Raw genomic sequence first — 12113 nt, forward strand, 5'->3', positions numbered from 1 at the left:
AGTCTGACTTGTGGAGACTAAAATTTTGGTTCGAATATCAAGAGTCAGGCCCTTCGATCGAGTCTTAGCTATGAGAAACAGCTGTCGACAGCCAATCTCAACCACGGGAAGGAAGTCAAGCGCGCGAATGAGATTACAAGATGAATAAAATCATCATTGGAAATAAGATAAATCGCATATACAAGCGCACATTAGAACGCCCAAGCCTTTCAAACGATGATGCTCAAGAAAGAGAATAGACATCGATGACAGATGCACCGTCACAGTAGTGTGAGCTGTGTTAGCCCACATTTCTCTGACAGTCATCTCGAAGCGAGATATTAATGTCGCACGAATCGATCACTAATTGCGGGGAAACGCTCTTGATATATGTTTTCCCGCGTTGTAGAATCCAATCGCAAGTCACATTCCTCTCGTCTAGTTCCTGGTTCGGAAGTTTTGTGTGACAACTTTGTCAACGACAAACTTTCAAAGTCCCCGTTCATCACGGCTCATCTTCTGAGGCTGTTCACGATCCTCCAGCCATATCCAAGAGCCCTTCTATGCTCTTGCCCAAATCCCCTCCGTTGGCCTCCAGTACCCAGTCGCGTACTTCTGCATCCACTCCTGGGAAGATCTGGGCCAGAGTCGCACGAGCAGCAGCGCTCGCTTGTGCATGCGCACGATCGATTTCTGCTTCAACAGCAGTAAGGTCGAGTGAGGGGGTGGGCGTACGAGATATCTGTTGGCCTACAGAAAGTGTTTGAAGGTGCTGTGGAATAGCATTCGGGGGAGGTAATGATTGGGCAGGACCAAGTCCTTGGTGTACATATGGCCCTCTAGAGCCAGGTCTACTTGAGGTTTCGTCGGCTCCGTACGGGTACCCCGGGTGCATGAGTGGAGTTGGGACGGGTGATGTACGACGCACGCGGGGCTTGTAAGGTGTTTGCATGGGCGCCTGAAGTCCCTCATTGCCTGCCGTCGCGTGCGAAGGACCACCAGCGAACTGTGCGACCTGCTCTGGATGTGACCAATGTCTTTCCCTCTCTTCTCTACCAAGCTCAAAAGGTGCGAATGGTCCGGGAAGGTAGCCCATCTTCTCATCTAGTGCCTCGCTAAATATACGACTAATAGCACCGAGAGGTTTTGATACCACATCCCCAGTTTTCTGCAATAGTTTTCGAGCATCCTCGCCAATCGTGAGATTCTGGGCTGATGATGGAACAGTGAGAGCGAGCGGTTGTGCAGATTCTTCTCCTGCGTGTGGAGATGGACGCAGAGGTTGATTCGGGGTTTGTGAGCCTTGGGTTATGATTGGTGAAGAAGGAAGTAACGGAGGGAGTGTTTGGATTGCCGCTTCTACATTTCTGTCAAGAGTAGTGAGCATGAATCACGAACTGAATGCAGATTATAAAAACCTTTCAAACTCTTCCTGTGATATACAAGAAAGGGAGGTATGATCCATACTTTCAACAAATTGTACAGCACCCATCTGAGAAGTAAACATTAGCACGAGTGATCAACAAATCAGTCATAGACTAACGAGGCTTGAAAGATAGTAACCCGCCTCGCTCTGGAGCTTCGCAGGATTTCGAAAGCGATTTATAAACCTTTGGGAGAATTTGTTAACTTCTCTGGACTTGCACGATGGAAAAACCTATACATACTCGACATTCGAAAGCAAATTCTCAGGGTTCGCTCTCAATACCACGTAAATTAGTATCGGCACAAAAGAGTCTGCACCTTCGTCCTTGCGCAAATGTCTTATTAAACCTGGATGACATCCGAGAGATGTGAGAATGCCGCTGAGATGATAAGTGAAAAACACGAACCAAAGATAATCTTGCAGCAATTCAGAATGCATATGAGTTTATCCCGTGGTGCCTTGTAATGATTCACTTTGCAAAGTTCTGCCACCATTTACCATTTAGAATTTGACGAACTGGCAAGAACGATGAACACGACATACCCTGTTGAGCAAATTCTAGAAATCCAGTGTTTCCATTTCCATCGTTATCGTCGGATTCGAGTTCAGGTATATCGAGATGTCGGGGTCGTACCCAGCTAAACAGCGCAATCCGTTGAGACAACACACGATCACGTTCGAGGTCATCAGCAGTGACTGGTCGGGGTGGAGTAAGAAGAGGAAGACAAGGCGTGTACGTGTATTCATAAAGCCGGTTCATCACTAGTTTCTCCATTCCTTCCATCGCGTTGTCAAATTCTTCCTCCGTTGCATTTCTCCAAATGTCAGTTTCCCGCATTTTCGTGGCAATGAACTGATAAGACTTTAACGGCTTGATTGCGAATATATGATGAATTCAGGTACGTACACTCAAGAAATCATTGATTATCTTGACCTGGTCGTTGACGGTAAACGTCCGTTTCGTAAAGTTGCTGAGAAACCTGTGGAGCAAAAGAAAGCGAAATGAGCTCCTATAACGTACACAATGTCACCAAACGCACGATCGCACATATTTTCCAAGTGGTTCCGCACCCCTAGACTTCATCTGGTCGAGGAATTTCTGGAAGTTAAAAGAAGGGTCTTTATCTTTATCCTTGCGTGGAGACTCTGAGCCAGACGGTGATGCAATAGCTGGAGTCGCGGACCGGGTGTCCGGTGCGCTTTGGGTACTCAAGGCAGTGTGGTCAGGCGGAAGAGGGATCTGCTTGGAGAGGGGTGATGGCGCAGTAGACTGGGACTGTTGCTGCGCAAATGAGGACATGGTTGCAGGCGAGGGGGTGGCAATGGGTTTGGCCGCATCCATTGACAAGGGCCGAGGGCGCGTTCTATTTGTCACGTTAGGGATAGAGAAAGTCCGAGCTATTGCAGCGAGCGAGGGAAAGGCAGATGAGGCGGAAGAAGTCGATGGTTGTGGTGCGGGTGAGCCAGATCGGGAAGAAGGCCCATCGCGTTGGATGTCCTTCGAGGCAGACCTGGAGTGTGCTCTACTACTGGGGCGCGATGGGATTCGGGCAGGTGGTGGATGCCCTTCTGAGCTGGCCCATGCCTGGTGCGCATTCAGCTCGTCCTCGTTTGTAAAAGGATCGAACTGAGTCAGAACATCCTTGCTAACACGCGCTTGGTGATCGAGAGTGTTGATCAAGTCTGCTGGTGAAGCAAAGACAGATGATGAAGCGGCGTTAATCACTGTTGGATCTGGGGTATGCGCGGGCTTCAGTTCGAGCTTCAATTGCTCTTCTGACCATGGATTCTGGGCCTCAGTAACAGATGCGATGGCATGAGTCCGTAAGCCAGGAGGAGGGCGTGAATCAAGAGATATGTGAAGGGAATCAAGGTCAGACGTTAATGTTGAGTTTTCCTGGGCGTCAAGCATATCGTGTTGCTGGATGACTTGCCTTGCCGAAACGACGTTGGAGTTGAAGGTAGAAGCCCGTAAGTACAGATATTACCCGGAACCAGTGCACCACTATCCATAAAGGTACAAAATTTAAAGTACCGCAGCCGAGTGTCTAGACAGACTCAAGCTTGCAGTCACTAGCATTCCACGAAGCTGGTGTACAACGACTAAGAATTCAAGCTTTCAAGCGCCGGCATGTACGGTACTTACTAGCCCTGGACCTCACATATTCTCTTGCTAAGCCACATCTGCCTCCCAGGCTCATAGTAGTAAGGGTACAAAACGCTGCTTGTGGGCAACAAAGCCCTGGGTGCGGTGGATCTCGGATCTCGGTGGGCACCTCTTCAATCAGATTCGGCATGTGTTCCCTGCGGCGCGGACGAGACATTCATACCTGTTCGACTTGCGCTCTACAGTAGCCACGAGATTTCTTGAGGCAGCGACCACGGGTTGGTCAGTCTGGGTTTCTCTTCGGGATAGTGGTGGGCTTCGAAGAAACTCGCTCTACCATTCCGCAATGACATCTAGAGGCTGAGCACGTTTTCACATAACTTGCAGTACTAGTCTTGCACTGATGGTAAGCTCCTGTTCCACGCAACTTCGAGTCGTTTAGTCTCACTTCGGACCGTGAACACTTGACAGTTCAGAAGCACTTCACTCATGGCAGCCATTTGCTAGTTTCAACTCGCTAGTCCGTCCGCGAATTAAACAGTCACCTCGCTGGCGCGGCGACACAACAACCCTAACTTCCACGTGTCAATCTCATATTCAAATCAGTGGACTTGCTAGGACAACAGTCCACCAGAGATTGACTGATCGACTTAACAATATTCTAGTGTACATGGAAGTCCTAATACACTCGATTCCGCGGATTTGAGATATGGGTTTATGGTAACTTTAACGGTCCCGATAGCTGGTATAGTTTTTCATTGATGCCCTCACACATCCTTCTTTGCCTTTCCTTCTCTTGCGGCCTTGGTCCCGATCAGAATCTCATCTACATCATCCACGCATCATTCTGTCTGTTTCCTTCCCTGTCCATACACCGCTCCGAACCATCACAGTTGTTCATCGATTTCTTCACATACTATTCCTTATATTTCCTTCCCCAGACAACCCCAGTCCCGATCATCACAGTCTTTGTCGATTGCTCCACATATTATTCTCGTGAATTTCCTTCCCCATGCAACCCCAGACCCAATCAATACAGTTTTCCCCCGACTCTTGCGCACACATCCTTCTTGTTCACATTCCTCACAACGCCCCAGTCGTGATCATCACAGTCTTTTGCCGATTTCTTCCGAATGTTCTTCCATTCCCCACACTGCTTCGGTCCCGTTCATTTCTTCGCTGACGTCCTCCAGCATTCTCCACATGTCCGTCCTCCCCTTTCCTCCCCCATATGGGCTTAACCCCTAACTCCGCACCTAACCTCCACTTCGCTGATCGCCGACGATGCCACGACAACACCAACACTCACTACTAACTATTTGTGAGCGCCTGAATGTGCAGTCGGTCTCGACTTTCAAGAGTGCTGACTGATCGGAAGTTGGGACAACAAACCAGAGTTTCCTGATTGGGCGTGGCATATCTTTCTACTTGCCGTAATCTGAGAACACAACTGTTGGACAAGTGACATATCTCCATGGCCATGTGGGGCTTTTATACCTTTTGCACTCATGTATGAAAATGCATTTGTAAGACTTCTCTTCGATAGCATGCTGTACGAAAGTTTAATTATTTCCAGCACTCAAGGAGAATGTTTACTTGTTACAATGACGCTGATAAGCAACAGACCGCGGAAGACCCTGCAGGCACGCAGGACGATATCCAAAATCAAGAACGCACAATAGGGTCCTACTGCCTGGTTCTGGTTCTTGGTTCTAGTTCTGTATATCTGTCGCAAACAAGCGAAAGACACGCATGTTATGGCCATGACGGTCGATCATTGGTAGCGGAATTGTTCTTGAAATTTTTACTGGGGTTTGACCCAAATCGATGGGGCGGCGAAAAGCAGCTGTATGAGTACCAGATTGACCTTTGTACCCTATGATCGCGTTAGAGTTATCCGACTTTGCTGTTAGCGCGGAACAAGAGAGGCAGGTCCTAGCCGCGGGCCGGAAAGGCACTGACCGGATCCGCAAGTTAGAATAACCGTCAAAGTGAAAGTGCGTTGGTTCCTATTGGTTCCCAACGTCAACGATTGTAGTTTGAAATGTCTATGACGAGATCCGAGGGCGGTGATGCGAAAATGCCTAACATGAGTTGGTTGCCGTATGTGCTCCAAGCCCAATGGCCACGGGATGATGGTAAGAACTTGACAGGTATGCAGCGTGGCAGAAGGATAGCCCAAGTTTGACTTGAACACTGGTCAATTGTTGGGAAATGCCGGGTATCAGGCGCTCATGAGCTATATTTGTCTTTGTCTGGCTAAAAGACAACATCAATCAGTGCTTACGCCACCTGGCAGGTCGGGGTCGTAAGAGTCATATGATACATGGCACCAGCGGGGCTCCAACCAGCAGATTTAATTATGTAGGGATGCGGAGAAGTTTCCGGACCACAAAGATGAAGTAAACTTCCTGATTTGCATGCTGGCAATGTTCCGATAACATGCCCACGATCAGCGGGCATAACGACGGTCAAAGTTTGCATGCGAATGCGGGCGGATCATTGTACACAGCGCAGTCCTTCATATACTGCTCCCGTAAGCCGTTGGCGCTGCGGAGGCGATTATGAGGACTGGCAATTGAAAGTCGGAAGCGGGTAATGGAAAACTAAGCCAGAGAAAGGATAGCGGGTATATGGCAATGATGTACCGGCGCGTTAATGTACAGACGCCGTGCCAGCAGAGGACAAGAAATGATGGGAATATAGGACCAAAACTCTGAAAAGGAATATTAATGTGGGGTAATGCGGGGAGGCCCATCATGTAATATTATTTCTTTGAATATTTATTATATTATTATTGAAGCGGACCGAGCCGTGTGAAAAGAATCGGGTAAATCGGAACGAGAGACCCCGAAAAGTGATACGGAAAAAATTGAATTAAGGCCTAAAAAAAGTGTTTTGTCGTGTGGCATTTCGTCTGCATGGCTGCCAGATCTTTCTTTTGCCCTCCATCCATGCAATTTCAAGAAATGACAGTCCTTCATCTTTAAAGAAGGCACAAGCTGCCAACTTTGCAGCTCTCTAGCATTTAGCCGGCTAACCAAGTTTGAACCAAGTCCTAACAATTCCCAGCAGCTCCTTCCCCCCCTCTCGTTCGTTCTTAATCTAAATTCCCGTCATCTCGAATCCGAACTCGGCTCGTCGTCGTCAAGCTTGTTCTTAACCAACTTCTTGCTTCTCAATTGTAAGTCGTAACCTTGGGGTCGTTCACTCATCTTTCAACCGACCAACCCAACATCCCATCCTGACCCTATTCGTCAGTGTACACGAAAGGTTTGCCATATCATGGCTAACTATATGACTGTCTTGCCCGGCTCTGTAACCACCGTACCTGATGACACTGCTGTATCGAACCTTCCCCGTGGTCAAGTCGATTATCTTTCCCATGAATGGCGAGAAGAAGATGTATGGCGCTCATGGCGGAGCATGACTCGCTTAAAGAACGAAATTACAAATGGAATGAGGTTGGAGAACGCTTCCTGGCGCACGTGGTGGAAACAACGCAACAAGCTTAGCACTGTTAGCCCCGAGACCCTCAACTGGTGAGTTCGCTGTCCACTGTTTTGAGTACTATACCCCCTCCCTTTCTTGCTCGCATGGTTCAATTCGACCAGTCCCTTTTTTCATTTATGATCGTCGAGCACGAACCCCGCGATTTTGTGGAGCCCTGCATAGCCATGTGTCCATTTGTTTTCCAAACCCTTTTGGTACACTTTAACCCAACGTCATCCCGTTTACTTCATTTCGAACACACCCTAACCAATTTTACAGGTTGAAAGATTCTGATGTTACGTGGCTATACGGACCTCTTCACACGGCAGATTACCCCGCCCCCACCCCCACCCCCAAACCTTCGCCGAACACTGCCGCTGCTCTCGATCTCCCCATACTCTCGTCATCCCCGCCTACGACCAAGCCAATTTTAAAGCACCGTTCTATCATGGAACTTCTAACTTCGGATTTGCCTTCTTCACCGATATTTAGTCCTCCTGAATCGGAAGAGGATGAAATACTTCATATGCATTCTGATTGTGAAGTCCCGAAACATTTGTCGGGACTTGTTGTTGAAGGAATGATGAAGCGGCCACCTCTCACGCACACTAAGAGCGATACGCATATTTCCCGCTGGGGTGACTGTAGGCGGGATTCACCTCCGCGGATCATTGCATCTGGAACTCCTGAGGTCCCCCCCGCCTCCAGGCAGGGGTCGTCTCCAGATGCTGTGATCGTGCCTGGCCAAAAGCGGAAACATATCAGCTTCAACACATTTGTGGAACAATGTATCGCGATCGAGAAGCCAAAGAAGAAGCGCACAACTTGGAATGTTGAATATACTAATTCCAAGACAGTGGGTTCAGACGATGATGGGTCAGTCTTTGCTTATTTCCTTATCGGTATACACTTATGGTTTTCCCGATCATCAAGATATGATGAGGACTCCGAAGATGGCATCCTCGATGAAACTGATGAGCTTCTTTTTGGTGACGAAGACGAACGCCCTTGTCCTCGGTCTTCCCCACCACCCCAGAACACTTCTCCCTTCTCCTCTTCAACCTCGGAGGAGGAAGATGAAGATGAAGTCCTCGAGATGCGCGTTAGGCATGCTAACCCCAGTACCATCCTACCTCCTCGATCCTCCTCCCATTCTTCCTCGTCCACCTCCTCCTCTTCCTCACGGTCACGCCCACCCAAACACCGCTCCGCATCTTACTCAATCCATCATAGACGAACCACTGCCAGCCCTCTCATGCGCACACCCAGTTCAGAGAAGGAGCTGGTCACTATCGCCCTCATTGCACCAACTATCTTGAAGACTAGAGCGGAAGAGGACGAGCACTACCCATACGCCCGCTCCCATGCTTATCCTCATCCACCATCAAGTGGCAAGTGGTATGCCTACGGCTCCCAGGAATCACCCGTGGAGCTTGTCTATGTACCCCCAAGCTATATTTGTGCAGACATTGACAATGTAAATGGCGACGGGGTGGTCGACGACATGTTGGCCGAGCCATATCATAAAAGCTTAAAGCCAACACAGTTTTTCGATGGCCCTATCATCGCGTCTCCCACTCCAGACGAGGATGTGCCAATGAAGGAGGTTGATACTCGCGCATACTTTGAGCAGCATGAACGAGTTGAGCCTGAGCTTGAAGGTCCAGAGAGAGGGTTCCGCTCCTCCAACGGTGGCGCACGCAACGTTACTACTGCGCGGAACTTTGGGCGACCTGAAGTCGTCGTGAGCTCTGAGGATACCTCTGGAGAACGCTCATCGCGTTCCGACTCAAGATCTCGTTCTAGATCAAGGTCTCGTTCCAGGTCTCGGACACCATCACCTTCGTTGGCATCCATACAGATGCCGCCACAAAGTACAGCAGTCCCTGTACCCAGGTCTAGCTCGTTTTCGTCCCCATCTGGATTACTTCAGCCACCTGAAGCTCCTCGTGGCCGCTCTGCGTCATCATCGACATTGTCTTCACAGGCCGAGGGGCAGCAGACACGAGGACGGAGTATCACACGGACATCTTCATTCTCAGATCGTGACAGTGAGAGTACGGAAAGCTTCGGGAGCCTCAGCCCTGACGGTGGATTTGGACTGGCAATCGGAATTGGCAGTTCTTACGCAGGTGGCCGAGATCGGGACGCGCGCAGCGATCGCCAAAGGGAGGGAATCGTACGCATTGCGGAGCGAGGTCGGGATCGTGTTGGGCGTCGAACAAATTCGAATTCAGGGTCAGGTTCAAGTTTGAGCCCAGAGGATCCACGACCTACTGTGATTACAGCACCACCACCAGAATCACCGAAGAAGAAGTTCACGTCTGCGTCATCCTCGTCTTCTGATTCTTCAACGGTATCAGGTGTTTCAGTGTCAACTATGCGCCCGCCACCTCGGCTTATGTTGGACACGGAACCTAGTACGCAGACTGATCTAATGCAAGCTGTTCCTGCCTCTGCCTCCTCTGTATCATCCTCGTCTACGGTCATACCCTTTGCACCTAATCAAACGCAGACAATCCAGGAAGAGCAGGAGTGCATTTCGCGACAACCTACGCCTGCCAACTCACCTACACTGAGTATGCGCCCGGCCTTTCCCTCCTCGAAATCCTATTCCACTGCGAGCTCGTCACGGCATGATCGTAAGCCGTCGGCTGGTACGTCGAGAAGTCCTACAAGAGCCGACGATCGACAACAGGGTGGTACACTCGTTGGGCGCGCTGTTGAGATCATGTCAAACGCAGGTGCCTTCCTAAATTTGTTCTGGCATAGTGGAACACAAGCGAGTGTTGCCACACCGTGATCCTCATTTCGAAGACTGGAGGTGCCGCGGACTTTGATGCACCACCTAGCGCAAGCACAACATGTCATGATAACACTATGGCAATTAATCCCCTCCATCTCCCCAACTTTGACGCCTAATTGCACGATTTACTTATAACCGCTATTTTGGAACTATTTCATCTTCGCTGGGTCTCATCGTGCATCGTCCATGGTCTTCCGCGTCTTTCCTTCTAGCTTGGCTCTCTCTTGTGTCCTTCACCAGTACATATTATATATCATCCCTTGGACTTAGACTCCAACAATATCACGCGTTTTTCTTTTCTTTTCTCTGCATATTACCAGTACCCCCTCCGTCTATAAGATTAATGGCTAGCTAGCAACTCGTTGCACTTACTCGTACTAACTACTTTTGGCTTGTACATAGGATGTATCGTTGACACGCCGTGGTCGCGTCCTTGCAGATGCTTTGTCTATTACATGCGTCGTTGTGGTTGTATGTATGATGTGTATTAGATCATCGATCAGTGTTGTGCTTAATGATGAATGCAGTCAGCATGCGCGTTCCCACAAATTGTTTCTCTTTCTGCTACGATTCCAACCATGCCCGTGCCACATAGTATAATCCAACAGATCAAGCAGATCATTCCTCCTCTGAACGGCACTTTGCATAAAGGACAATCAGGTAACGACTATTTCCCCATTCAGTAGCGAATGTACATGACCCTACTCAGGCAGAGTCGGCGTGCTCGGAGGAGCTTTGGAGTGAGCATTATCAGGATGATAAGCAGTCGTGGGGGTTGACTGTATTACAGTTACACCGGTGCACCATTCTTCGCAGCAATATCTGCATTACGACTGGTATACATTCTAGTGTATAAACGTTGTCACCAGCGTAAACTAAGCTCTTATACACAGGGAGCAGATCTTTCGCATGTCATCTGCTCGCCCACAGCTTCTCAAGCCATCAAGTCCTACTCCCCAGACCTAATCGTACATCCCATTCTCCGTGAAGATGCGTGAGTCCCGCTCATGTACCTGACAGTTTCATCTGACCCATCCCAGATCATTTGAGAAAGTGAAGGGTGAACTCGAGTCTCTGCTTTCTCGATTGCATGTCCTCGTCATGGGACCGGGACTAGGCCGCGAGGAATACATGCAGTCTTATGCTCGTCTGGCGCTGTCTATCGCTCGCGAACGGGCTATGTTTGTCGTCCTCGATGCTGATGCTCTGTTCATGGTCGGGAAGGAACTTTCCCTCGTCAAGGGATACCGCCGTGCGGTGCTGACTCCTAATGTGGTCGAGTTCAAACGTCTGAGTGAGTCGGCGGGCGTTTCACCGGATGTACCGACAAAGGAACGTGCTGGCGAGGTTTCTAGACTACTTGGAGGTATCGTGGTGCTGGAGAAAGGTCCGGTTGATTTGATCGCGAGCGATACTACGGGTGAAGCTGCTAGTCTTAAGGTGAGTAAACTGGATGAGGGAGATGAGGAGCGGCAACGCGTGAGGGAGGTGGTTGAGGTGGACGTGGAAGGCGGGTTGAAGCGGTGTGGCGGGCAGGGCGATGTTCTTAGCGGAACGGTTGGAGCGATGCTTGCGTGGGGGAAATGCTACGAGGACGGTGCCTTTGGGTGAGTCTTGGTTTGGCGATGGGATTTGACTGATGCCTATTGGTGGATAGCGATGGGAGTATTCCTGCTTCTCGTCTCCCACTTCTGGCAGCGGTAGGTGGAAGTATGGTCACCCGAACCAGTAGTCGAATGGCGTTTCGGCTGCAGGGAAGAGGTCTTGTCACGCAAGATATGCTCCCGCATCTTGGCAAATCTTTCTCAGAGGTCTTTGGAGAAGACCTGTGGGCTGGAAATACAGGCAGGGTCTAGGTTTAAGGCAAGGGAGAATAGAAGATCTTCATCTGCATGTGCAATAGAAGAATTTCTACTCTGGTTTGGGAAGAGGAACAGCTGTGACGTGATTATATGTTTTCCCAAGATCGGACCGGACCTGGGCCTGCAGGGGCAGCCTCGGAGGGAGGGAAGAGTCCAACTCCGAGGCACGAAAAGACATGACTAAGTAACTCATCACGAAGAATAACAGACGATTATAGAAAAACGGGAGGCATTTAACGCAGACCTCTAGAGTCTAGATTCTAGAAACAACAATTGAACCTCAATAAAAAGTTTTTCGGTACATCTATCGTCGTGGTCCACGTTCCGCTGATATTAGATTCCCCGAAACCCCTCTCCGAGTCGTTCCTTGATATTCATGAATTATTACGTGGCTTTCAGGGTTTGAATGCTGTGCACGTGATGAAAATCACATATCATCGC

At 49.4% G+C, this 12113-nt stretch overlaps 3 protein-coding genes across 3 annotated transcripts; 2 read left to right on the forward strand and 1 right to left on the reverse strand.

The window, feature by feature from the left end:
• Window positions 1-508: 508 nt before the first annotated feature.
• EDB93DRAFT_1091064 (uncharacterized protein) lies at window positions 509-3317 on the reverse strand (the record flags this gene model as incomplete). The annotated part of the gene is made up of 8 exons (XM_041446320.1): window positions 509-1346; window positions 1398-1471; window positions 1523-1589; window positions 1647-1752; window positions 1812-1889; window positions 1949-2258; window positions 2313-2385; window positions 2446-3317. 8 exons carry the CDS (start codon window positions 3315-3317, stop codon window positions 509-511), a joined length of 2418 nt encoding a protein of 805 aa, XP_041304463.1.
• Window positions 3318-6797: 3480 nt separating this feature from the next.
• EDB93DRAFT_1253633 (uncharacterized protein) lies at window positions 6798-9807 on the forward strand (the record flags this gene model as incomplete). The annotated part of the gene is made up of 2 exons (XM_041453485.1): window positions 6798-7054; window positions 7284-9807. The coding sequence occupies 2 exons, from the start codon at window positions 6798-6800 to the stop codon at window positions 9805-9807; spliced, it is 2781 nt and encodes a 926-aa protein (XP_041304464.1).
• A 519-nt stretch (window positions 9808-10326) lies between these two features.
• EDB93DRAFT_1167226 (Ribokinase-like protein) lies at window positions 10327-12016 on the forward strand. Its single transcript, XM_041450231.1, has 6 exons — window positions 10327-10470; window positions 10520-10550; window positions 10601-10646; window positions 10704-10804; window positions 10851-11417; window positions 11468-12016. The coding sequence occupies exons 1-6, from the start codon at window positions 10332-10334 to the stop codon at window positions 11664-11666; spliced, it is 1083 nt and encodes a 360-aa protein (XP_041304465.1). The 5' UTR covers window positions 10327-10331; the 3' UTR covers window positions 11667-12016.
• The last annotated feature ends 97 nt before the right edge of the window (window positions 12017-12113 follow it).

Source organism: Suillus bovinus, assembly GCF_016758785.1.
Source record: "Suillus bovinus strain UH-Sbo-P2 chromosome Unknown EDB93scaffold_61, whole genome shotgun sequence".
Lineage (NCBI taxonomy): Eukaryota > Fungi > Basidiomycota > Agaricomycetes > Boletales > Suillaceae > Suillus > Suillus bovinus.